Genomic DNA, 24373 nt, shown 5'->3' with positions numbered 1-24373 from the left:
TAACCTAGCACTTGTAAAACCAGTATGTAGGCTAAGCTCTACTGTAGTAGCATGTTGAAGGACAATCACTGATATTTAGCTTAGGCCTAAATAATGTCTGGGCTATTTAATAGGCCTATTAGTTACGATCAGAGGTCATCCATTTTATGGGCGTGACCCAGGCATGCAGAAAGTAGCAGCTTTTCAAGTTCATGTTAGATCTTTTAAATTATACAAAAGGATTTCTAAGACAAACATTGGGTGAATGACACACCTTGTAAATAGTTACGAAGGCACCGCATGGGGTCCTGGGACTTCAGAGGGGGACAAATGGAGACGTCTCTCAGACACAATAGCAGTACCACTTCAAAGACTGTCTGGCTGCTGGAGAGAGAGAGAGGCAGAAGAGGAAGAGACAGCCAGGATAGAACAATCAACAGAGGAGGTCACTGATATGTTACAACTCTGGTAGGCTACTGTCGGAATGTCCCAATGGCACCTTATTCCCTATCTAGTGCACTACATTTGAGCAGGGCACCATATAGGGAATAGGGTGCCATTTGGGACATAACAATAGGCTACTGTGTGAGACTACTTTCTAGGCTACTAAAATTAAGTACCTGAAATGAGTTATGTATAGAGGCAGCTGGTCCAAAAACCTAAAATATAGAGGCTATACCATATACCTTCCCTGAATATTTGAAAACTGTTTAAATAATGTCTGGGCTATTACATCTATATTTTAGTCATTAGCAGAAGCTGTTATCCAAAGCGACTTGCAAATAGTACATTAATTAAATAGCCCTGACATTATTTAGGACTAAGCTAAATATCTGTGTTTGTGCTTCAATAGTCTATTACGGTATAGTTTAACCTACTTACCGGTATTACAACTGCTAGGTTACAATATTCTACATTGATATCTTAATTATCCTATATAATTTATATACAACATATCATTTTATAAGCATGTGCTTATTTACATATATACAAAAAAAATATAGGCTATGATTTGTGTTATTATTGTTAATAAAAAAAGAGTGTGACGGAGAATATTAGCCACAAAATAGTAATTTCTGTAACCCCCCTGGAGAAATAACCGGGGGTTTAAAAATTAAGACCGCAAAATACAGCCCGGGCTACATCAAAGTCCCAACGTCCATTCTTTAAACAGATCCCTAAAGGCATCTTCCGGAATGTATCCCCTTTATTTATTACAGTGTATCAAGTTTCATCTCCATTTGAATATCACTTCAATGTGTTTATTGCCGTCGCGTATCAGCCAATCACAAAGCGAGGACCCGGGCTCCAGCCGTAGAGAGCTGAAGGCGTCGAAAGTGAACCAAGCGCTTGAAGATCGAGGGGCCAAAACGCTGCGCTTCAGACTCACACTCTGCAAGAGGAACATGCCAACAAAGATTGAAGTGTGACTCAACTGTAGGGAATGTAACAAAGAAACGGTCTACAGTAAAAGTAGATGGTGTGTAGCCTAAAGAAGAGGATTTTTTACTGTTTTCCTGACGTTTTCTTTCATGGCAGTTGATTTCACTTAAGAGAAGCGGCACTCGGACTTGCTGTTGAGTTCTGAGGCAATTTTTCTTCCGCGGTATGTGTAAGGATACTTTGATGCAGTTAAAAAACATGCTCTCGTTTGGTCGTGTTCTTGTTACTCTCAAAGTGATTTCTTGACAGCTGTGAATAGTTTTTAGGAACCTAGGTGCGCTTTTTTGGCATTTACCTGGGTTACGTCTCACGGAGTAGGCTATTAAAGCCTTCTTCGGTCCCAAAGACTTTTGAAGGGGTATAGCCAACTCATTGTACGGGATTTTCCATCGGCGAAGAACTGTGACATGGATGCGCTTTGGGTCTGCACACTTTTTCTGTTCGTAAATGTAAGTGTCATGTCGCTCCTGTTCCTGATATACATAGGCTGTAACTCACTAATATATCTCATAGGCTACTGTACAGTAATACACGAACAGATCAATTCCCTCCCTGTTATTTTCTGCTGAGAGTGCAATGTATAGTAACGCACATTACTGTCCAACATGAGGCGAATTCATTATTTAGCCAATCTGCATAAAGTTAATGATTTTGGCTACATTGTAAACTATGTTGGCATTACGCACGCGCTACATTGTAATTACATGATTTATTTTATTTAACCCTTATTTTACCAGGTCATTTGACTGAGAACACATTCTCATTTACTGCAACGACCTGGGGAATAGTTACAGGGGGGAGGAGGGTGGTGGTGAATGAGCCAATTGGAAGCTGGCAATGATTAGATGCCTTGCATCTTGGTTGTGTTACATTGTAATCTAGCCAACTTCTCACTCTACATTGACAATGTTCTGTATAGCTACAGAATGTGACATATTGTCATTATCTACAACTCTCCTGCTTTTACTCAGAGATAAACTCTATTTTTCTTTTCTGATCTGAGTTTATCTTCCATACCAATTGATAAGGCTTAGGCTGTATTATAAGTGTGTGTCATTTAAACGTTAATGCAGGTAGTTAAAGTGAGAGATTTGATTTGTACAGATCAAAGTGTCAAAATAATCCTTTCCACAGCTGGAGAAGATGACAATTTGACACTCCATCTCCTTTCAAGTCCAACAGACCCGAGGGCCTGTAGAGGAGAGGAGAGGCGGCATGTCTTGTCATGTTCCCAGGGCCTAACCCTTTCTTCAAGATCAAAGCACTAGAGATAAAACTCCATCAGATCTTAATTCACTCTGCATTCATGTGACCCCGGAAAGATATTTATCTGTTTAATGAGGGGATAAAAACAACAAACGTTCATTTTAAATGGAAAACAACGGTTTGTTTCCCCAAAACACACCTTTGTTTCTATCACAGAGGTTTGTTTGAAAATTTTAAAAAAAACTTTTTTTTTGGTGAACTTCAGCAATTAGTTTTCTCTGCTTAATATGAATGTTTTTTCAAACCTCAATGTATTAAATATCATTATACTTGTCGTTGAATCACACCGGCCCACTAATGTTAGTGGTTTGATTGTCCAAGGTCCTCTGTTACATTACCAAACGGTATTACAATTCATAGATAGTGCCATAGTCCTTCCTTGCGGCAATTCCTGGTAGAAATGCGTCATGAGTAAAACTATCGCTGCGGTCTGGATATCCGGAGCAAAGAAATTATAATTTCTCTCAGTCTGTGGCGAGAGAAGGGCGACCCTGTTTGTAACAGAACAGTAAATGTAATTTCCATGTTGACGCTAAGCAGTTTTCTGGTTGGTTTTCACTTGAACTCACGACCGCCACTTTGCTTTCCCACAGCGACATCTTTGAGAGAGTAACTCAGCATTTTGAGAACTTGAATAATAAATTGCAGACAGACAAGCAGGCTTACAGTGGCATGGCTATTGGTATCCAGTAGTTTGTCATGCTGTTAGGAGGAGATGGAAAGCTCAGCATATTCCCTGACTGGAACAAAACATGGTTAACAAAAAAAAAGTTCCAGATTCCAAACGTTGACTTTTTAAAGATGACCTGCTACTGCTGATGACAGTAATCAGTGTGCAGATTAAAATCATGGACCAATCAGACAGGCAAGCAGCGCTAGCTCCACCCTCCCTACACTTCCCTCTGCCTTAGTGTGTCTGTCCCAAAATGGCACCCTATTGCGTATATAGTGCACTGCCTCCCAAATGGCAACCTATTCCCTATATTGTGCACTACTTTTGACCAGGGCCGATAGGTCCACATTTTGACCAGACTTGCCCAGATAATGAGTCATGGAGGCAATTATATGCATCCCAAATAGCACCCTATTCCCTACATAGTGCACTACAGGACCTCTATCTACATCTCCTGTTCTTCTGTTTCTGCTGGACGTCTCAGGGTGGAGCTGGTGACACCACGCTGCTGTCCTCAGGGTGGAGGTGGTGACACCACGCTGCTGTCCTCAGGGTGGAGGTGGTGACACCACGCTGCTGTCCTCAGGGTGGAGGTGGTGACACCACGCTGCTGTCCTCAGGGTGGAGGTGGTGACACCACGCTGCTGTCCTCAGGGTGGAGGTGGTGACACCACGCTGCTGTCCTCAGGGTGGAGGTGGTGACACCACGCTGCTGTCCTCAGGGTGGAGGTGGTGACACCACGCTGCTGTCCCCAGGGTGGAGGTGGTGACACCACGCTGCTGTCCCCAGGGTGGAGGTGGTGACACCACGCTGCTGTCCTCAGGGTGGAGGTGGTGACACCACGCTGCTGTCCTCAGGGTGGAGGTGGTGACACCATGCTGCTGTCCCCAGGGTGGGAGGGTCAGGGTGGAGGGAGAGCCCTGCCTCCTGGGGCTCCCCACCCTTTTATGTGCTCATCACTCTCACGTGGAAACTCCATGCTGCTGCAGCCAAGGAGTCAAATATCATGTCAAATGGGATCGCATTGCAAAAAGGCCAAAGGGCGGCTTTAGGGAGTGTGTGTGACTGCGCGCTTCTGTGTGTACATGTGCTTCTGTGTGTATTCACCCTTTTGTGTGTGTGTGTGTGTGTGTGTTGCTTATGTGTGTGTTGACGGAGTGACCGTGACAGCCGTGGAGTTCATAGCACCTTTTGAAAGCAGAGAGGGCTCCATGGAGGTCTCCTCTCACCAGGGAATCAAGTCCTCTAGTACTGAAGTGGAGAGAGCAACTGCGGCCCCTCAACTCTCGCCAGTGGCCCTGGTGCAGACAGATCAGGTCTATGTGTTCTCTTTTCTCATGGTCCTTGAGCCAAGGAGGTGTCGACTGTGTAGGCTACTTGGCTCTGTATGTAAGCAAGTCCTGAGCTACCCCATAACAGTCTGAAAATGGTTTATATAAGCTAGCATATAACAGCACAGTACACAATGATTCTAATATAGTTCATCAAAATTCTAACAAGTCAGCACTTTTTTTGGAACAAGATTCCACTCTGATGTCATATGCAAATCGGGTCACTTTTCATGTTGACTTTCTCAACTGCCTTTTCCTGTTCAGTAGGCGAGTACGGAGACCTTTTACACAAATTCCCTCTGAGGTCCATAAATCAGAGCTCTGTTAGTCCCAGTCCTGATTACTGTGGTCATTAAGCCCTGGGCAGGGTGGATGTTTATACACACACACACACTACACACGCGCACACACGCGCACACACACACACTCCACCCCATGAACTGGTGCACGGAGGGGAATATTTAACTCTATATTTGGTCAGCACAAGAGGAAATGCCAATGGGTCTGGCTCTGCAGAGCAAAGTAGAGCTGGAGTGGACCATGTCTGGACTTTCTCGTGTGTGTGTGTGTGTGTGTGTGTGTGTGTGTAGTGTGTGTGTGTGCGTGTGTGTGTGTGTGTAGTGTGTTGTGCGGTTGCCAGTTTCTGGTCTACAGCACGATGAAGCAGCAGTTGGAGACACTACCAGACAGCATCGCTGCCACAAAATATTTATAATTCAGTGGATGGGTAATTGTATGTGTGGGGTACAGAGATGAGGTAGTCAATCAAAAATCATGTTAAACACTATTATTGCACACAGAGTGAGTCCATTCTACTTATTATGTGACTTGTTAAGCAAATGTTTACTTCTGAACTTATTTAGGCTTGCCATAACAAAGGGGTTGAATACTTAATGACTCAAGACATTATGGGGCCTTGTAATTTAGGTGCAAATCCAAGCCTTGTAATTTAGGTGCAAATCCAAGCCTTGTAATTTAGGTGCAAATCCAAGCCTTGTAATTTAGGTGCAAATCCAAGCCTTGTAATTTAGGTGCAAATCAAAGCCTTGTAATTTAGGTGCAAATCCAAGCCTTGTAATTTAGGTGCAAATCCAAGCCTTGTAATTTAGGTGCAAATCCAATCCTTGTAATTTAGGTGCAAATCCAAGCCTTGTAATTTAGGTGCAAATCCAAGCCTTGTAATTTAGGTGCAGGATGACATTTGTTTTAGATGACAGTTAGGCTACAGGAGGTGAACATTACAGGTAATATTCAAGATGTTGTGAAGACCAGCGTGCTGTAAACATTCTAAAATGTTGTGAAAACCAGCGTGCTGTAAACATTCTAAAATGCTGTGAAACCAGCGTGCTGTAAACATTCTAAAATGTTGTGAAAACCAGCGTGCTGTAAACATTCTAAAATGTTGTGAAAACCAGCGTGCTGTAAACATTCTAAAATGTTGTGAAAACCAGCGTGCTGTAAACATTCTAAAATGTTGTGAAAACCAGCGTGCTGTAAACATTCTGAAATGTTGTGAAAACCAGCGTGCTGTAAACATTCTAAAATGTTGTGAAAACCAGCGTGCTGTAAACATTCTAAAATGTTGTGAAAACCAGCGTGCTGTAAACATTCTAAAATGTTGTGAAAACCAGCGTGCTGTAAACATTCTAAAATGTTGTGAAAACCAGCGTGCTGTAAACATTCTAAAATGTTGTGAAAACCAGCGTGCTGTAAACATTCTAAAATGTTGTGAAAACCAGCGTGCTGTAAACATTCTAAAATGTTGTGAAAACCAGCGTGCTGTAAACATTCTAAAATGCTGTAAAACCAGTGTGCTGTAAACATTCTAAAATGTTGTGAAAACCAGCGTGCTGTAAACATTCTAAAATGCTGTGAAAACCAGCGTGCTGTAAACATTCTAAAATGCTGTGAAAACCAGTGTGCTGTAAACATTCTAAAATGCTGTGAAAACCAGCGTGCTGTAAACATTCTAAAATGCTGTGAAAACCAGCGTGCTGTAAACATTCTAAAATGCTGTGAAAACCAGCGTGCTGTAAACATTCTAAAATGCTGTGAAAACCAGTGTGCTGTAAACATTCTAAAATGCTGTGAAAACCAGCGTGCTGTAAACATTCTAAAATGTTGTGAAAACCAGCGTGCTGTAAACATTCTAAAATGCTGTGAAAACCAGCGTGCTGTAAACATTCTAAAATGCTGTGAAAACCAGCGTTCTCTTAAGGGCGCTGTACTGCAGCGCCAGCTGTGCCATCAGAGTCCTGGGTTCGCGCCCAGGCTCTGTCGTAACCGGCCGCGACCGGGAGGTCCGTGGGGCGACGCACAATTGGCCTAGCGTCGCCCGGGTTAGGGAGGGCTTGGTCGGTAGGGGTGTCCTTGTCTCATCGCGCACCAGCGACTCCTGTGGCGGGCTGGGCGCAGTGTACGCTAGCCAAGGTGGCCAGGTGCACGGTGTTTCCTCCGGCGCATTGGTGCGGCTGGCTTCCGGGTTGGATGTGCGCTGTGTTAAAGAAGCAGCGGCTTGGTTGGTTGTGTATCGGAGGACGCATGACTTTCAACCTTCGTCTCTCCCGAGCCCGTACGGGAGTTGTAGCGATGAGACAAGATAGTAGCTACTACAACAATTGGATACTACGAAATTGGGGGAAAAAAGGGGGATTTTTTTTTTTATATAAATAAATTAAAAAATTTAAAAAAAGAAAACCAGCGTTCTGTAAACATTCTAAAATGCTGTGAAAACCAGCGTGCTGTAAACATTCTAAAATGCTGTGAAAACCAGCGTGCTGTAAACATTCTAAAATGTTGTGAAAACCAGCGTGCTGTAAACATTCTGAAATGTTGTGAAAACCAGCGTGCTGTAAACATTCTAAAATGTTGTGAAAACCAGCGTGCTGTAAACATTCTGAAATGTTGTGAAAACCAGCGTGCTGTAAACATTCTAAAATGTTGTGAAAACCAGCGTGCTGTAAACATTCTAAAATGTTGTGAAAACCAGCGTGCTGTAAACATTCTAAAATGCTGTGAAAACCAGCGTGCTGTAAACATTCTAAAATGTTGTGAAAACCAGCGTGCTGTAAACATTCTAAAATGTTGTGAAAACCAGCGTGCTGTAAACATTCTAAAATGCTGTGAAAACCAGCGTGCTGTAAACATTCTAAAATGCTGTGAAAACCAGCGTGCTGTAAACATTCTAAAATGTTGTGAAAACCAGCGTGCTGTAAACATTCTAAAATGCTGTGAAAACCAGCGTGCTGTAAACATTCTAAAATGCTGTGAAAACCAGCGTGCTGTAAACATTCTAAAATGTTGTGAAAACCAGCGTGCTGTAAACATTCTAAAATGTTGTGAAAACCAGCGTGCTGTAAACATTCTAAAATGCTGTGAAAACCAGCGTGCTGTAAACATTCTAAAATGTTGTGAAAACCAGCGTGCTGTAAACATTCTAAAATGTTGTGAAAACCAGCGTGCTGTAAACATTCTAAAATGCTGTGAAAACCAGCGTGCTGTAAACATTCTAAAATGTTGTGAAAACCAGCGTGCTGTAAACATTCTAAAATGTTGTGAAATCCAGCGTGCTGTAAACATTCTTTTGTCACCAGTGCTTGTTTTGTTGAACTGTTGTCGTCCTCACTGTTGCTCCTACGGCACTAATCTGGTGAGCACCTTTTGGAGCTCCGCCCAAGCAGGTCATTGGATTGGTTTGACATGTTGTGAGGTGTCACTGATTTCCGGGTTCTGACCCCTCTTTAGCTGATTTCTGCCATGGAACTTCCCCGGGAAGCCTGGTTCACAACAATGCTTGTGCATTCCAAATGGAACCCTATAGGACTCTGATCTAAACAAGTGCACCAAGTAGGGAATAGGGTGTATTTGGGACACAAGCTAAATACACGGCCGTTGAAAGAGACTACAAGCCATTGGCCAAGCTCTTCTCACACAACTCACTGTGATGGGCCATTCTCACATGTACATTTTCTGTCATTTAGCAGACACTCTAATCCAGAGTGATTTACAGTCAGTAGTTATTTAGCAGACACTCTAATCCAGAGTGATTTACAGTCAGTAGTTATTTAGCAGACTCTAATCCAGAGTGATTTACAGTCAGTAGTTATTTAGCAGACACTCTAATCCAGAGTGATTTACAGTCAGTAGTTATTTAGCAGAGACTCTAATCTAGAGTGATTTACAGTCAGTAGTTATTTAGCAGAGACTCTAATCCAGAGTGATTTACAGTCAGTAGTTATTTAGCAGACACTCTAATCCAGAGTGATTTACAGTCAGTCGTTATTTAGCAGAGACTCTAATCCAGAGTGATTTACAGTCAGTGGTTATTTAGCAGACACTCTAATCCAGAGTGATTTACAGTCAGTGGTTATTTAGCAGACACTCTAATCCAGAGTGATTAACCGACAGTGCATTCAACTAAGGTAGGTAGAACAACCACATATCACAGTGATAAGACAACCACAGCTCACTGTAGAAGCGCATGTGATCGCTGAGATGAATACCTGTTGAAACTGAGCTCCCATCACCCTGATACTGCAGATCTGTGCTAGCTGAGGTTCACATGTTGTCTGGCTCCTCAAATAATGGTGCAATAAAACCTCTGTGCTGTTTTTCTTGGCATGAAATGTGCCCTCCTTCCCTTCAAAGCTGTGATGTTGTTCTTGGAATGAAACGTACCCTCCTTTCCTTCAAAGTTGTGCTGTTGTTCTTGGAATGAAACATACCCTCCTTTCCCTTCAAAGTTGTTCTCTTTCTAGTGGTGGAATTGTTTCGGTGCAGTTTTGTGACTGGAATGATCAAATTAAATTAAATGTTATTTGTCATATTGGCCAAATACAACAGTGAATTCTTACTTACAAGCCCTTAAAAATAGTGTTATATTTACTAAATAAACTAAAGTAAAAATGTTTTATTAAATTAAAAGTAGCACAATAAAATAACAATAATGAGGCTATATACAGGGAGTCAATGTGCAGGGGTACAAGTTAGTTGAGGTAATTTGCACATTTGGTCCGCACATGCTCTGAGTACACATCCTGGTAATCTTTCTGGTCCTGCGGCCTTATGAATGTTGATCTGTTTAAAGTTCTTGCTCACATCGACTACGGAGAACGTGATCAAACAGTCGTCTGGAACAGCTGGTGCTCTCATGCATGCTTAAGTGTTGCTTGCCTCGAAGCGAGCATAAAAGGCATTTAGCTCATCTGGTAGGCTCGCGTCACTGGGCAGCTCATGACTGTGTTTCCCTTTGTAGTCCATAATAGTTTGTATATGCCCTGCCACATCCGACGAGCACCAGAGCCAGTGTAGTATTCAATCTTTGTCTTGTATTGACACTTTGCCTGTTTGATGGTTCGTCTGAGGGAATAGCGGGATTTTTTATAAGCGTCCGGATTAGTGTCCTTCTTATTGAAAGTGGCAGCTTTAGCCTTTAGCTAGGTGCAGATGTTGCCTGTAATCCATGGCTTCTGGTTGGGATATGTACGTACGGTCACTGTGGGGACGACGTCGCAGATGCACTTATTAATGAGGCCGGTAACTGAGGTGGTGTACTCCTCAATGCCATTGGATGAATCGCGGAACATATTCCAGTCTGTGCTAGCAAAACAGTCCTGTAGCGTAGCATCCACATCATCTGACCACTGGCATGGTGTGTGTGTGCGTTGGTTCCTGTGTGTGTTGGGCTCGTTGGAGGCTCCACATGTTGACACAAGCTGCTTCTTGGAGCAGACATCGGAGACAGCGGTTTCTCCCAAATGGCACCCTATTCCCTACGTAGTGCACTACTTTTGACCAGAACCCTATTGGCCCTCGTTAAAAGTGTGTACTATAAAGGGAATAGGGTGCCATTTGGGAGTGAGTCGGGGAGAAATCAGAGGGTTGTTTAGCTGTTAGCAGGAGGTTAGTTGTTAGACATCTGTTAGTTCCTGTCTACCCTCAGGCTCCAGGGATAATGGCTAGTGGGTCAATCAGCCCTCAACATGGGCATGTTTCAGATGCCTGACTGCCTTAGAGGAGGGCCTTGATGGGGGGGGGGAGTGTGTGCGTGTGTGTGTGTGTGTGTGTGTGTAAATCTCGTTCTTAGACATAGTGAGGGGCAGTCGGGAGGGAGCGACACACACACACACACACACACTGCAGGGCTGGGGGGGGGGGACATCAAAGGCCCCCTCAAAATAGACACACATGCTGGGCTGCGGGGGCTAACTGACACACCCGCCTGGGGCTACAACGGTCTCCCCTCCTCCTCACCCTCCCTCCCTTCCTCCCACCCCTCACTGTGTCTGAGGACAAGAGACACACACACACACATTGTGACTATAATGTCATTCACACCCATGTGGAATGTGTCAATGTGGGAGGGAGGAAGCCCTTTCTACTCCTTCCTTCTTCCTCATGTCTCAGTGTTTTCCTTCTCCTTTGTTTTATTCTTTCCATGGGATTAAAGCCAGTCTGATTATAGCCAGTCTGATTTAAAGCCAGTCTAATTGAAAGCCAGTCTGATTTAAAGCCAGTCTAATTGAAAGCCAGTCTGATTTAAAGCCAGTCTAATTTAAAGCCAGTCTAATTTAAAGCCAGTCTGATTATAGCCAGTCTGATTATATATAGCCAGTCTGATTATAGCCAGTCTGATTATATATAGCCAGTCTGATTTAAAGCCAGTCTGATTATAGCCAGTCTAATTAAAAGCCAGTCTGATTATAGCCAGTCTGATTAAAGACAGTCCCTCCTGCTAGGCTGCACTGGGCTCTATAAGCCCTTAGGAATGTCTGATGTATCCCTCATGTTTAACACACACTGGGGCTGCCTCCCAAAAGGCACCCTATTCCCTATAGAGTGCACTACTTTTGAGCAGAGCCCGGCGAGCCCTATAGACCCTGGTCCAATGTAGAGCCCCATATAGGGAATAGGGTGCCATCTGGGCCTCAGTCTGGCCCCTCCATTACCCGGCCGGGGCAGATAAGCGCTCAGCACTCTGAAAACAGAGCCAGATCAAAATATAAAAAAAGACTATTTTCAATACGCCCACCTTCTCCCCATTCTTTCCATCTGATGTCGAGGCAGGAAAAGGGGTGTGTGTAATTGATTTCCTGATTTCTACACAAACATTGAGGTCTTATTTTTGAGTCTTTGGTTGGTGGAACTGGACTGGCCTTGACTGAGACCAGCCGAGAGAGACGCTTGTGCTCTTACTCCTCCAAACATAGCTTGTCACCATAGTTTCCATCATAATCTTGAACATGTCTATGTGTTGGCTTGTCACCATAGTTTCCATCATAGTCTTGAACATGTCTATGTGTTGGCTTGTCACCATAGTTTCCATCATAGTCTTGAACATGTCTATGTGTTGTCACCATAGTTTCCATCCTAGTCTTGAGCAATCTATGTGTTGGCTTGTCACCATAGTTTCCATCATAGTCTTGAACATATCTATGTGTTGGCTTGTCACCATAGGTTCCATCATAGTCTTGAACATATCTATGTGTTGGCTTGTCACCATAGTTTCCATCATAGTCTTGAACATGTCTATGTGTTGGCTTGTCAACCACTTAGCACTCATCAGTTTGATCTATAAAAGAGTTCCCTCGTCACTGGCATCTGCAAATAAATACAACACTATATCTATCTGATCATTGATGCTAAGCTAACTGTTTTGTTTCTCCTTCCAGGTTGCCCTGGGAGATGCCTGTGTCAGTGGGCAGTTCAGCCAGTCAGGGGAGTGCTGTAGCCCGTGTCCTCCAGGCCATGGGGTGGAGGTAGAGTGTGGGATGGAGGACACCAAGTGCCAGCCTTGCCCTGAGGGTGAGTCATGGAGGCAATAGGGTTTAGATGCTGTTGTTTATATCATTCCCCCAGTAGACATACAGCTATAGTACAACACATACTGATAACACTGTGAGATACATTCAAATCACCTATACCTTGTATGTTCTAGGAACATTCTCCCCATCAGACGGTCTCTCCCCGTGCCTCCCCTGTGCCCGCTGCCCGGCTGGCATCCCAGAGCTGACCTCCTGCAGCGCCACCCAGGATACCCACTGTGACTGTGACCAGCACTTCTACCTTTGGCGGGATGGGAAGAGTGTGGCAGGGCTGTGTGCCGCCTGCACCATGTGTGGACGGGGCGAGGGGGTGGTGAGGCTGTGTGGTGCCCAGGGGAACACCCAGTGCACACCATGTCGCCCAGGAACGTTCTCAGAGGAGAAGAGTGATATCAAGCCCTGCCAGGCCTGCTCTCAGTGCTCTGACACTGAGGTGGAGATCAGAGCCTGCCAGCTCAACTCTGACACCCTCTGCATGGGTGAGTCTCTGTGCGTATGGACTTAAAGTTGACCGGGGCAGCTCTAGCAGGGCAGACATTTGACAAACTGACTTATTGGAAAGATGGAATCCTATGACGGTGCCACGTTGAAAGTCACTGAGTTCTTCAGTAAGGCCATTCTACTGCCAATTTTTGTCTATGGAGATTGCATTGCATTGCTGTGTGCTCGATACAGTTGTCAGCAACGGGTGTGGCTGAAATAGCTGAATCCACTCATTTGAAGGGGTGTCCACAGACACTATATATACAAAAGTATGTTTCCCATGCCAATAAAGCCCGAGAGAGAGAGAGAGAGAGAGAGAGAGAGAGAGAGAGAGAGAGAGAGAGAGAGAGAGAGAGAGAGAGAGAGAGAGAGAGAGAGAGAGAGAGAGAGAGAGAGAGAGAGAGAGAGAGAGAGAGAGAGAGAGAGAGAGAGAGAGAGAGAACACATGTGGCCAACACCTGTACCCACACCTAATCTGAACACTTAGCAACACTTGAGGAAACATGAGCACAGTCCAACAGAGAGAAAACACTCTTAAGTGCTGCAGTCAAATGGCTCGGAGCCGACAGCTCTTAAAAAGGGCCTGACAATCTAACTACCCCCACACCAGACCCCAGGGCCTTGGCACATTGGTGACCCCAACATGGTAACCCCTCACCGGCTCCAAATGACCAAGCCTTGGTCTAGTGGCCTGGATCTCCCCAGGAGTCTGGTCATCTGAACACACAGGTCACCCCATCTGACACTGTAGATAGAGGTCAGGGGAGTCCCCAGTCGTGTTTGATCCTAAAATGGGCCGGCTGTAGAAGGAGTAAGGAGGGGTTTGGGGGGGGGGGGGGGGGTGACTGAGTCAGGGGCTGTAGAAGGAGTAAGGAGGGGTTTGGGGGTGACTGAGTCATGGGCTGTAGAAGGAGTAAGGAAGGGTTTGGGGGTGACTGAGTCAGGGGCTGTAGAAGGAGTAAGGAGGGGTTTGGGGGGGGGGGTGACTGAGTCAGGGGCTGTAGAAAGGGGTAAAGAGGAGGGGGGGTTGACTGAGTCAGGGGATGGTAGCTGACTGGGTCGGGGGGGCTGGTAGCTGACTGGGTCAGAGGGGGCTGGGAGCTGACAGGCCCTCACAGACTACTGCTGCTGGATTAAATTTGGCAACAAGATCATTATTCAGATAGCTGGTAGTGTTATCAAATATGTTCACTGTTTGTGACTGTGTTTGCTTCAACTGTAGGTATGAAAGCCCTCACATTCTTTACACAGTCATTGACTTATTACAAAAAAACATTGTGCCAATGGTAGATGTGTCAAGGCCCTTGATTTGATGTTGAGACGGGGATAAGGACAGGGCAGATATGCTGAGACGGGGATAAGGACAGGGCAGATATGTTGAGACGGGGATAAGGACAGGGCAGATATGTTGAGACGGGGATAAGGACAGGGCAGATATGTTGAGACGGGGATAAGGACAGGGCAGATATGTTGAGACGGGGATAAGGACAGGGCAGATATGTTGAGACGGGGATAAGGACAGGGCAGATATGTTGAGACGGGGATAAGGACAGGGCAGATATGCTGAGACGGGGATAAGGACAGGGCAGATATGTTGAGACGGGGATAAGGACAGGGCAGATATGTTGAGACGGGGATAAGGACAGGGCAGATATGTTGAGACGGGGATAAGGACAGGGCAGATATGTTGAGACGGGGATAAGGACAGGGCAGATATGCTGAGACGGGGATAAGGACAGGGCAGATATGTTGAGACGGGGATAAGGACAGGGCAGATATGTTGAGACGGGGATAAGGACAGGGCAGATATGCTGAGACGGGGATAAGGACAGGGCAGATATGTTGAGACGGGGATAAGGACAGGGCAGATATGTTGAGACGGGGATAAGGACAGGGCAGATATGTTGAGACGGGGATAAGGACAGGGCAGATATGTTGAGACGGGGATAAGGACAGGGCAGATATGTTGAGACGGGGATAAGGACAGGGCAGATATGTTGAGACGGGGATAAGGACAGGGCAGATATGTTGAGACGGGGATAAGGACAGGGCAGATATGTTGAGACGGGGATAAGGACGGGGCAGATATGTTGAGACGGGGATAAGGACGGGGCAGATATGTTGAGACGGGGATAAGGACGGGGCAGATATGTTGAGACGGGGATAAGGACGGGGCAGATATGTTGAGACGGGATAAGGACGGGGCAGATATGTTGAGACGGGGATAAGGACGGGGCAGATATGTTGAGACGGGATAAGGACGGGGCAGATATGTTGAGACGGGGATAAGGACAGGGCAGATATGTTGAGACGGGGATAAGGACGGGGCAGATATGTTGAGACGGGGATAAGGACAGGGCAGATATGTTGAGACGGGGATAAGGACAGGGCATCTATGTTGAGACGGGGATAAGGACAGGGCAGATATGTTGAGACGGGGATAAGGACAGGGCATCTATGTTGAGACGGGGATAAGGACAGGGCAGATATGTTGAGACGGGGATAAGGACAGGGCAGATATGTTGAGACGGGGATAAGGACAGGGCAGATATGTTGAGACAGGGATAAGGACAGGGCAGATATGCTGAGACGGGGATAAGGACAGGGCAGATATGTCAAGTGGCCCCCTTCTATCCTTAGTGTTTCCTTCATGGTTCAGTGGTTCTGTAATCAACAGTCTCCCATCTCTCTCCAACCAACAGATAAGAAGCTCCACATCCTGTCTCGTCCCCCTGAGTCTGACGGCCCTCTGGCCGCTCCTCGCCTGCCTGGGTTAGGGTTGGTGAATGATGGAGAGGAGGCCAGCCCTGCCCCTGGAGGAGGAGCAGCCCCCAGGGCCCCCGGGTTCACCCCTCAGGATGATGGGAGCAGCAACCACATCCTGGTCTACGTATCTGTTCTGGCTGCTGTGGTGCTGGGCCTGCTGCTCTACGTCGCCTACAAGTGGTGAGTTGACAGGAGACACGCTGCCGTCTCATTGGCTGCATCCTGATTCTCCACACTTGAAGCATTGCATTGGTGTGAGCATTGGCTGGAGGGAGTTGTTAAATGCATAACGGGGTGGAGAATTGTTTGCAAACCTTTCGATTGCCGTCGTGTATTTCCGTTATAGGTTGTGATAAAAATGATCCTGTTGTTATGTTTAGTGAAGAGTGTAGAAGTGTTTCCTCCCATGTCTCGTCAGCTGGACGTCGTATAAGCAGAAGCAGGCGTTGGGTAAAGCCCGCGCTGCAGAGCTGGGGACGTGTCCTGAAGGAGAAAAACTCCACAGTGACAGCGGCGTGTTCCTGGACTCACACAGCCTGCAGGATGGCCAACCAAGTAAAGGTAACAACCAACAGCCATCTCACGACTACGCCACAATTAACCTCACTGCACTACACTGTTACTGGAGTGAGAACAGAAGCCCAAGTTAAATACATGTTCTCATCTCTCTCAATGTAGAGCACATTTAGCATTTATCAGACACTCTTATCCAGAACAACTTACAGACGTCTTTTCTTATTGGCTATTCTCATCTATTATAACTGTTGAATGGACTTGTGACGATCTGTGTCTGTTGTGTATTCTACCCCCAGGTAGTAAGAGGGACAGTAAGCAGGACGGCCGTCTGTACATCAACCTGCCCCCCCACAGACAGGAGGAGGTGGAGCGTCTGCTCCAGGAGGGGAGCGGGGGCCGCAGAGGCTCCTGGAGGACCCTGGGGGCCGCGCTGGGCTACGAGCCCGAGCAGATGGACCTGTTTGGACACGGCGAGGCCCCTGTACACACCCTCCTTTCCAACTGGGCTCAGCAGGAGGGCTCCACTCTGGGGCTTCTGTGCTCGGCGCTGGCCCGCATCGAGAGGCCCGACGTAGCTGCCGCTCTCACCTGCCCTGCCCAGGGGGTGTCTGTGGTCTGAGGAAGGAGCCATGGTGGGTCCCAAATGGCACCCTATTCCCTATATAGTGCACTACTGGTAAGCTAAAGGTCAAAAGTAGTGCACTATGTAGGGTGCCACAGAGCCTTCCTCATGAGCCTGATAAGACTGGGTGGCATTCATTAGGAACCAAACGCAAGAAAACGGACTGAATCAGGGAGTGACGACCTGAACTTGAACCAATAAGAAATGTTTGTTTTCCGTTGCGAAACATACTGCTGCGGCGTGTACTAATGAATACGAGCCTTGTGGACATAGGAGAGGATGGATGGGGCAAACAGCCCTCCTTCTCGCCCAGTGGGAGGGCATGGCATGCCAGGGGAGGTACTCGGCGAGGAGTACCCATAATGCCCCATAATGCCTCAGACATTTGAACTGAAGAGGACAGTGGAAGTGTTGTTGCTGGCTCGTTGAGCTGGGTCATCCTCTATTGGAAATGTACAGTATATCCACCATTCTGCCAGTATATATATATATATTACCATACTTGTGTATAATCTGCCCAAGCGTTCTAGGAATGGGTATTTATTTGCAGCAATGTCAGAAGGATCCACTCTCTTTCCTGATTTGTTTTGTAGCAATGTGAGGAGGATGCACAACAGCTGACCGTAACTAACTGAACAGGCATGGGAATGAAATACTCTGTAGAATATTCTTTACATGAAATAAAGGCATTCTGTTCATATTAACAATCAGTCGTGAATTTTAAGACCTTTGTAAATATTTGATCATACATTCATTGTAATATAGTGTTAGAAAGGTTTTCAAGCGTGAAGGGGCAATCGCAAACATCTTTGACTGAGGATGCATGATGACTCTCTCTCTCTCTCTCTCAGCTACTCCATCTTAAAGACATTGGGAGGCCTCAACTCAGTGATGTACTATCAGCGTTGCTAGCCACTGCCTCTCTCCTATCATGGTTTCTGGTGTGGCTGGCTATCCAGAACATTATCGTGATGTAACAATCAATCACTTATTCTTGTGTATATTCTAACGTCATGGTGTGTGTTTTTCTAAGACGTCGTTTCATATAATAAATGCTTTTGAAGGTGTGTGAGAGAGAGAGTCAAACGGTGTTCTCTGAGCTTGTTGTGTTACATGCTCTGACAAGTACAGTGGTTTCTGTCCTACGCGGACGTAACAGCAAGCAGCTACCTGCTCTGTGGTAGTTTATTCTGGAGATAATCAATGGCTGTCTTTGTTTGTCTCAGTCACCTAACTGAACAAGGGGTGTGACTTGTAACATAAATTAAACAAGTATGTGGTCATGTCAGAGGAAAGTATGGAAGACTTCCATTTACAGTTGAAGTCGGAAGTTTACATACACTTAGGTTGGGGTCATTAAAACTCATTTTTCAACCACTCCACAACTTTCTTGTTATCAAACTATAGTTTTGGCAAGTCGGTTAGGACATCTACTTTGTAAACGACACAAGTAATTTTTCCAACAATTGTTTACAGACAGATTATTTTACTTATAATTCATTGTATCACAATTCCAGTGGGTCAGAAGTTTACATACACTAAGTTGACTGTGCCTTTAAACAGCTTGGAAAATTCCAGAAAATGATATCATGGCTTTAGAAGCTTCTGATAGGCAAACTGACATAATTTGAGTCAATTGGAGGAGTAGCTGTGGATGTATTTCAAGGCCTACCTTCAAACTCAGTGCCTCTTTGCTTGACATCATGGGAAAATCTAAAGAAATCAGCCAAGACCTCAGATAAATATTTTTAGACCTCCACAAGTCTGGTTCATCCTTGGGAGCAATGTCCAAACGCCTGAAGGTACCACTTTCATCTGTACAAACAATAGTACGCAAGTATAAACACTATGGGACCACGCAGCCGTCATTCCGCTCAGGAAGGAGACGCGTCCTGTCTCCTAGAGATGAACGTACTTTGGTGCGAAAAGTGCAAATCAATCCCAGAACAACAGGTACTTGTGAAGATGCTGGAGGAAACAGGTACAAAAGTATCTATATCCACTGTAAAACGAGTCCTATATCGACATAACCTGAAAGGCCGCTCAGCAAGGAAGAAGCCACTGCTCCAAAACCGCCATAAAAAAACAGACTACGGTTTTGGGGACAAAGATTGTACTTTTTGGAGAAATGTCCTCTGGTCTGATGAAACAGAAATAGTGTGGTTGGCCATAATGACCATCGTTATGTTTGGAGGACAAATGGGGAGGCTTGCAAGCCGGAGAACACCATCCCAACCGTGAAGCACGGGGGTGGCAGCATCATGTTGTGGGGGTGCTTTGCTGCAGGAGGGACTGGTGCACTTCAAAAAATAGATGGCATCATGAGGCAGGAAAATGATGTGGATATATTGAAGCAACATCTCAAGACATCAGTCAGGAAGTTCAAGCTTGGTCGCAAATGAGTCTTCCAAATGGACAATGACCCCAAGCATACTTCCAAAGTTGTGGCAAAATGGCTTAAGGACAACAAAGTCAAGGTCTTGGAGCGGCCATCACAAAGCCCTGACCTCAATTCCATAGAAAATTTGTGGGCAGAACTGAAAAAGCCTGTGCGAGCAAGGAGGCCTACAAACCTGACTCAGTTGCACCAGCTCTGTCAGGAGGAAGGGGCCAAAATTCACCCAACTTATTGTGGGACGCATGTGAAAGGCTACCAAAAACGTTTGAACCAAGTTAAACAATTTAAAGGCAGTGCTACCAAATTCTAATTGAGTGTATGTAAACTTCTGACCCACTGGCAATGTGATGAAAGAAATAAAAACTGAAATAAATCTCTCACTACTATTATTATGACATTTCACATTCTTAAAATAAAGTGGTGATCCTAACTGACATAAGACAGGAATTTTTACTCTGATTAAATGTCAAGAATTTTGAAAAACTGAGTTTAAACTTCCAACTTCAACTGTAACTCTCGCCATTAGTCCTGAATCTGAGGAGACTTCCATTTAACTCTCCCCATTAGTCCTGAATCTGAGGAGACTTCCATTTAACTCTCACCATTATTACTGAATCTGAGGAGACTTCCATTTAACTCTCACCATTAGTACTGAATCTGAGGAGACTTCCATTTAACTCTCACCATTAGTACTGAATCTGAGGAGACTTCCATTTAACTCTCCCCATTAGTCCTGAATCTGAGGAGACTTCCATTTAACTCTCCCCATTAGTCCTGAATCTGAGGAGACTTCCATTTAACTCTCCCCATTAGTACTGAATCTGAGGAGACTTCCATTTAACTCTCCCCAATAGTACTGAATCTGAGGAGACTTCCCATTTAACTCTCCCCATTAGTACTGAATCTGAGGAGACTTCCATTTAACTCTCCCCATTAGAACTGAATCTGAGGAGACTTCCATTTAACTCTCCCCATTAGTCCTGAATCTGAGGAGACTTCCATTTAACTCTCCCCATTAGAACTGAATCTGAGGAGACTTCCATTTAACTCTCCCCATTAGAACTGAATCTGAGGAATATAATTATATTCTAGGAATAAGCTAATTTGTTTTTCCACAGAATGATCAGAGGGCACATATGGAGATAATAATTTACAGTTATTACATGTTGGTCTTCAATCATAATGCAACTCTTTATAACAGTTTTATTAAATACTCCTCAATGAAACCACTTGATGGGTCACACAGGTAAGAGGTTTGGATGTAGGAGGGTATTTAAAGGGGTTGGGACAGAGACAGTATTAGGAGGGTATTTAAAGGGGTTGGGGCAGAGACAGTATTAGGAGGGTATTTAAAGGGTTTGGGGAAGAGACAGTATTAGGAGGGTATTTAAAGGGGCTGTGACAGAGACAGTATTAGGAGGGTATTTAAAGGGGTTGTGACAGAGACAGTATTAGGAGGGTATTTAAAGGGGTTGGGGCAGAGACAGTATTAGGAGGGTATTTAAAGGGGTTGTGACAGAGACAGTATTAGGAGGGTATTTAAAGGGGTTGTGACAGAGACAGTATTAGGAGGGTATTTAAAGGGGTTGGGACAGAGACAGTATTAGGAGGGTATTTAAAGGGTTTGGGGAAGAGACAGTATTAGGAGGGTATTTAAAGGGGCTGTGACAGAGACAGTATTAGGAGGGTATTTAAAGGGGTTGTGACAGAGACAGTATTAGGAGGGTATTTAAAGGGGTTGGGGCAGAGACAGTATTAGGAGGGTATTTAAAGGGGTTGTGACAGAGACAGTATTAGGAGGGTATTTAAAGGGGTTGTGACAGAGACAGTATTAGGAGGGTATTTAAAGGGGTTGTGACAGAGACAGTATTAGGAGGGTATTTAAAGGGGTTGTGACAGAGACAGTATTAGGAGGGTATTTAAAGGGGTTGTGACAGAGACAGTATTAGGAGGATATTTAAAGGGGTTGGGACAGAGACAGTATTAGGAGGGTATTTAAAGGGGTTGGGACAGAGACAGTATTAGGAGGGTATTTAAAGGGGTTAGGACAGAGACAGTATTAGGAGGGTATTTAAAGGGGTTAGGACAGAGACAGTATTAGGAGGGTATTTAAAGGGGTTGGGACAGAGACAGTATTAGGAGGGTATTTAAAGGGCTTGGGGCAGAGATAGTATTAGGAGGGTATTTAAAGGGGTTAGGACAGAGACAGTATTAGATAAGTCTTCACCCAACCTGTTTTTTAAGATATGCTTTCCCTTTCATTGAGATTCCTGCTCCCTCCCTCCCTCCCTCCCCTCCATCCCAACCCCCTCCTCCACGACTTCTACTCACTCTGTCCTCAGCTGAAATCTGTTCATGATTTCTCTCTCTGCCTTTACTCTGTGCTCTAAGTGGGAGCAGGCCTGCGTCTCTCTCTAGCAGGGCCCGGGGCAGGCAGCGTTCCATGATTTCTCTCTCTGTCTTTACTCTGTGCTCTAAGTGGGAGCAGGCCTGCGTCTCTCTCTAGCACGGCCCGGGGCAGGCAGCGTTCTATGTCGTCATGGACACCAGACACTCCAGCTTAACTGTGGTCTGGAGCACACAGGCATGGGGCTGCGGAATGCACATTAACTCAGAGTGGGATGGAGGTGAGGGGGGGACCCGATACCCTATATAGTGCACTTCTTTTGTCCAGATCCCTATGGGTCCCATTTGAAATTTAGGGTGCCATTTGGGATGCAAGTCAGAGGCTCTCTGCCAGAAATGTTCCATACGCACAAAAAGCTAATTTCTCTAAATGTTTTGGCACAAATTTGTTTACATCCCTGATAGTAAGCACTTCCTCCTTGCCAAGATAATCCATCCACCTGACAAGTTAGGAATATCAAGAAGCGGATTAAACAGCATTGTCATTACACAGGTGCACCTTGTGCTGGGGACAAAAGGCCACTCTAAAATGTTCTGTTTTGTCACACATCACAATGTCACAGATGTCTCAAGTTTTGAAAGAGCGTGCAATTGGCACGCTGACTACAGGAATGTCCACCAGAGCTGTTGCCAGAGAATAGAATGTTAATTTCTCTACCATAAACTGCCTCCAATGTGGTTAAACGTGGTTTAAGAGGACAACCGCAGACTACATGTCCATGCGTTGTGTAGGCGAGCGGTTTGCTGTTGTGAACAGAGTGCCCCATGTTGGTGGTGGGGTTATAGTACGAGCAGGCATAAGCTATGGACAACAAACACTTTTATAACAGTTTTATTGCACAATTGTATTTTATTGATGGCAATTTGAATGCATAGAGATACTGTGACGAGATCATGAGGCCCATTGTCGTGCCATGTTTCAGCATGATAACGCACAACCCCATGTCGCAAGTATCTGTACACCATTCCTGGAAGCTGAAAATGTCCCTGTTTTTTCATGTTCTATATACTCAGACATGTCACCCATTGAGCATGTTTGGACTGCTCTGTATCGGTGTACGACAGCATGTTCCAGTTCCCGCCAATATCCAGCAACTTTGCACAGCCATTGAACAGGAGTGGGACAACATTTCACAGGCCACAATCAACAGCCTGATACACTATGCGAAGGAGATGTGTCGTGCTGCATGAGGCAAATGGTGGTCACACCAGATACTGACTGGTTTTCTGATCCACGCCCCTATCTTAAAAAAAAAAATGGTATCTGGGACCAACAGATCAGTGTCAGTGGAGGCACCTCAGATGAGGACCATCCTCAGTAAATTTCATAAAAATAAAAATGTTAATACATTGAAAAAGTTGACCTTTTTAGATAGACCTACACTAAATATATTCACGTCACCAAACAATTGATTAAAACACTGTTTGCAATGAAGGTCTACAGTAGCCTCAACAGCAGTCTGTAGGGTAGCACCATGGTGTAGCCGGAGGACAGCTAGCTTCCGTCCACTTCTTGGTACATTGACTTCAATACAAAACCTAGAAGGCTCTTGGTTCCCACCCCCTTCCATGGACTCACAGTAATTATGACAACTTTCAGATGACATCCTCCAACCTATCAGAGATCTTGCAGCATGAACTGACATGTCCACCCAATCAAAGGATCAGCTAATTAATCTAGAGCTAGCTAGCACTGCAGTGCATAAAATGTGTTGAGTAATTGACTCAAAGAGAGAAAGAAAATAGTTGAACAGTTGTCAACAAATTAATTTCTTCAAAAATGAAGGAGAAGCAAGAGAGCTAGTGTCATTCTTTTTCACTTTCAGTTTCACTTACTTAGCTAGCAAATGCAGCTGGCTAGTTTAGCCTATTGAAACACCCTGCTCAAACAGAGGGATGCTATGTTAGCTAGCTGGCTATGACAGAGGGATGCTATGTTAGCTAGCTGGCTATGACAGAGGGATGCTATGTTAGCTAGCTGGCTATAACAGAGGGATGCTATGTTAGCTAGCTGGCTATGACAGAGGGATGCTATGTTAGCTAGCTGGCTATGACAGAGGGATGCTAAGTTAGCTAGCTGGCTATGACAGAGGGATGCTATGTTAGCTAGCTGGCTATGACAGAGGGATGCTAAGTAAGCTAGCTGGCTATGACAGAGGGATTCTAAGTTAGCTAGCTGGCTATGACAGAGGGATGCTATGTTAGCTAGCTGGCTATGACAGAGGGATGCTATATTAGCTAGCTGGCTATGACAGAGGGATGCTAAGTTAGCTAGCTGGCTATGACAGAGGGATGCTAAGTTAGCTAGCTGGCTATAACAGAGGGATGCTATGTTAGGTAGCTGGCTATGACTACCCAACACAACACTGGATCTATTCCAAGTCAAGGTAAACTTTTAGTTGTATTACGTTTTTGCCCCTGGACCGCCGGTGTAACGTTACTACATGATTGTAGCGGGTTTACTAACGCATTAGTTCTATTAGCTGTTGACTAGGACATTACTTTAGCTGATAGAACAACAATGTAGGTTGTGTATAGCGGTTATGACATGGTCTGGTTTAGAAAGGTTTTTTCGTCTGGTCACATAACCGAAGGGAAAAGGTAGAGAGGGAATACGTGGCTGCTCTAACACTGAACTGTGTTTATGCGTGATCAGTGGTGTATTC

At 45.1% G+C, this 24373-nt stretch overlaps 1 protein-coding gene across 2 annotated transcripts; it reads left to right on the top strand.

Moving 5' to 3' along the window:
* The first annotated feature begins 1376 nt into the window (after positions 1–1376).
* LOC139400306 (tumor necrosis factor receptor superfamily member 16-like) lies at positions 1377–17986 on the top strand. 2 transcript variants are annotated; one of them, XM_071145277.1, is made up of 6 exons: positions 1377–1871; positions 12364–12496; positions 12630–12995; positions 15702–15945; positions 16184–16326; positions 16578–17986. In XM_071145277.1, exons 1-6 carry the CDS (start codon positions 1830–1832, stop codon positions 16898–16900), a joined length of 1251 nt encoding a protein of 416 aa, XP_071001378.1. In that variant the 5' UTR covers positions 1377–1829; the 3' UTR covers positions 16901–17986. The 2 variants fall into 2 exon arrangements, with proteins under 2 accessions (XP_071001378.1, XP_071001379.1); XM_071145278.1 differs by having other exon boundaries at positions 1709–1871; positions 16161–16326; positions 16578–17092.
* Positions 17987–24373: the final 6387 nt, after the last annotated feature.

This window comes from Oncorhynchus clarkii, unplaced genomic scaffold (assembly GCF_045791955.1).
Source record: "Oncorhynchus clarkii lewisi isolate Uvic-CL-2024 unplaced genomic scaffold, UVic_Ocla_1.0 unplaced_contig_10519_pilon_pilon, whole genome shotgun sequence".
In the NCBI taxonomy this organism is placed as follows: Eukaryota; Metazoa; Chordata; class Actinopteri; order Salmoniformes; family Salmonidae; genus Oncorhynchus; species Oncorhynchus clarkii.
This window is presented reverse-complemented; position numbering and strand designations above follow the sequence as displayed.

Coding starts and splice junctions, on each gene's coding strand:
- LOC139400306 (XM_071145277.1), top strand. CDS start 1,830: ATGGATGCGCTTTGGGTCTGCACACTTTTTCTGTTCGTAAAT. Junction 1,872..12,363: donor CACTTTTTCTGTTCGTAAAT/GTAAGTGTCATG, acceptor TTCTCCTTCCAG/GTTGCCCTGGGAGATGCCTG. Junction 15,946..16,183: donor CTCTACGTCGCCTACAAGTG/GTGAGTTGACAG, acceptor ATGTCTCGTCAG/CTGGACGTCGTATAAGCAGA.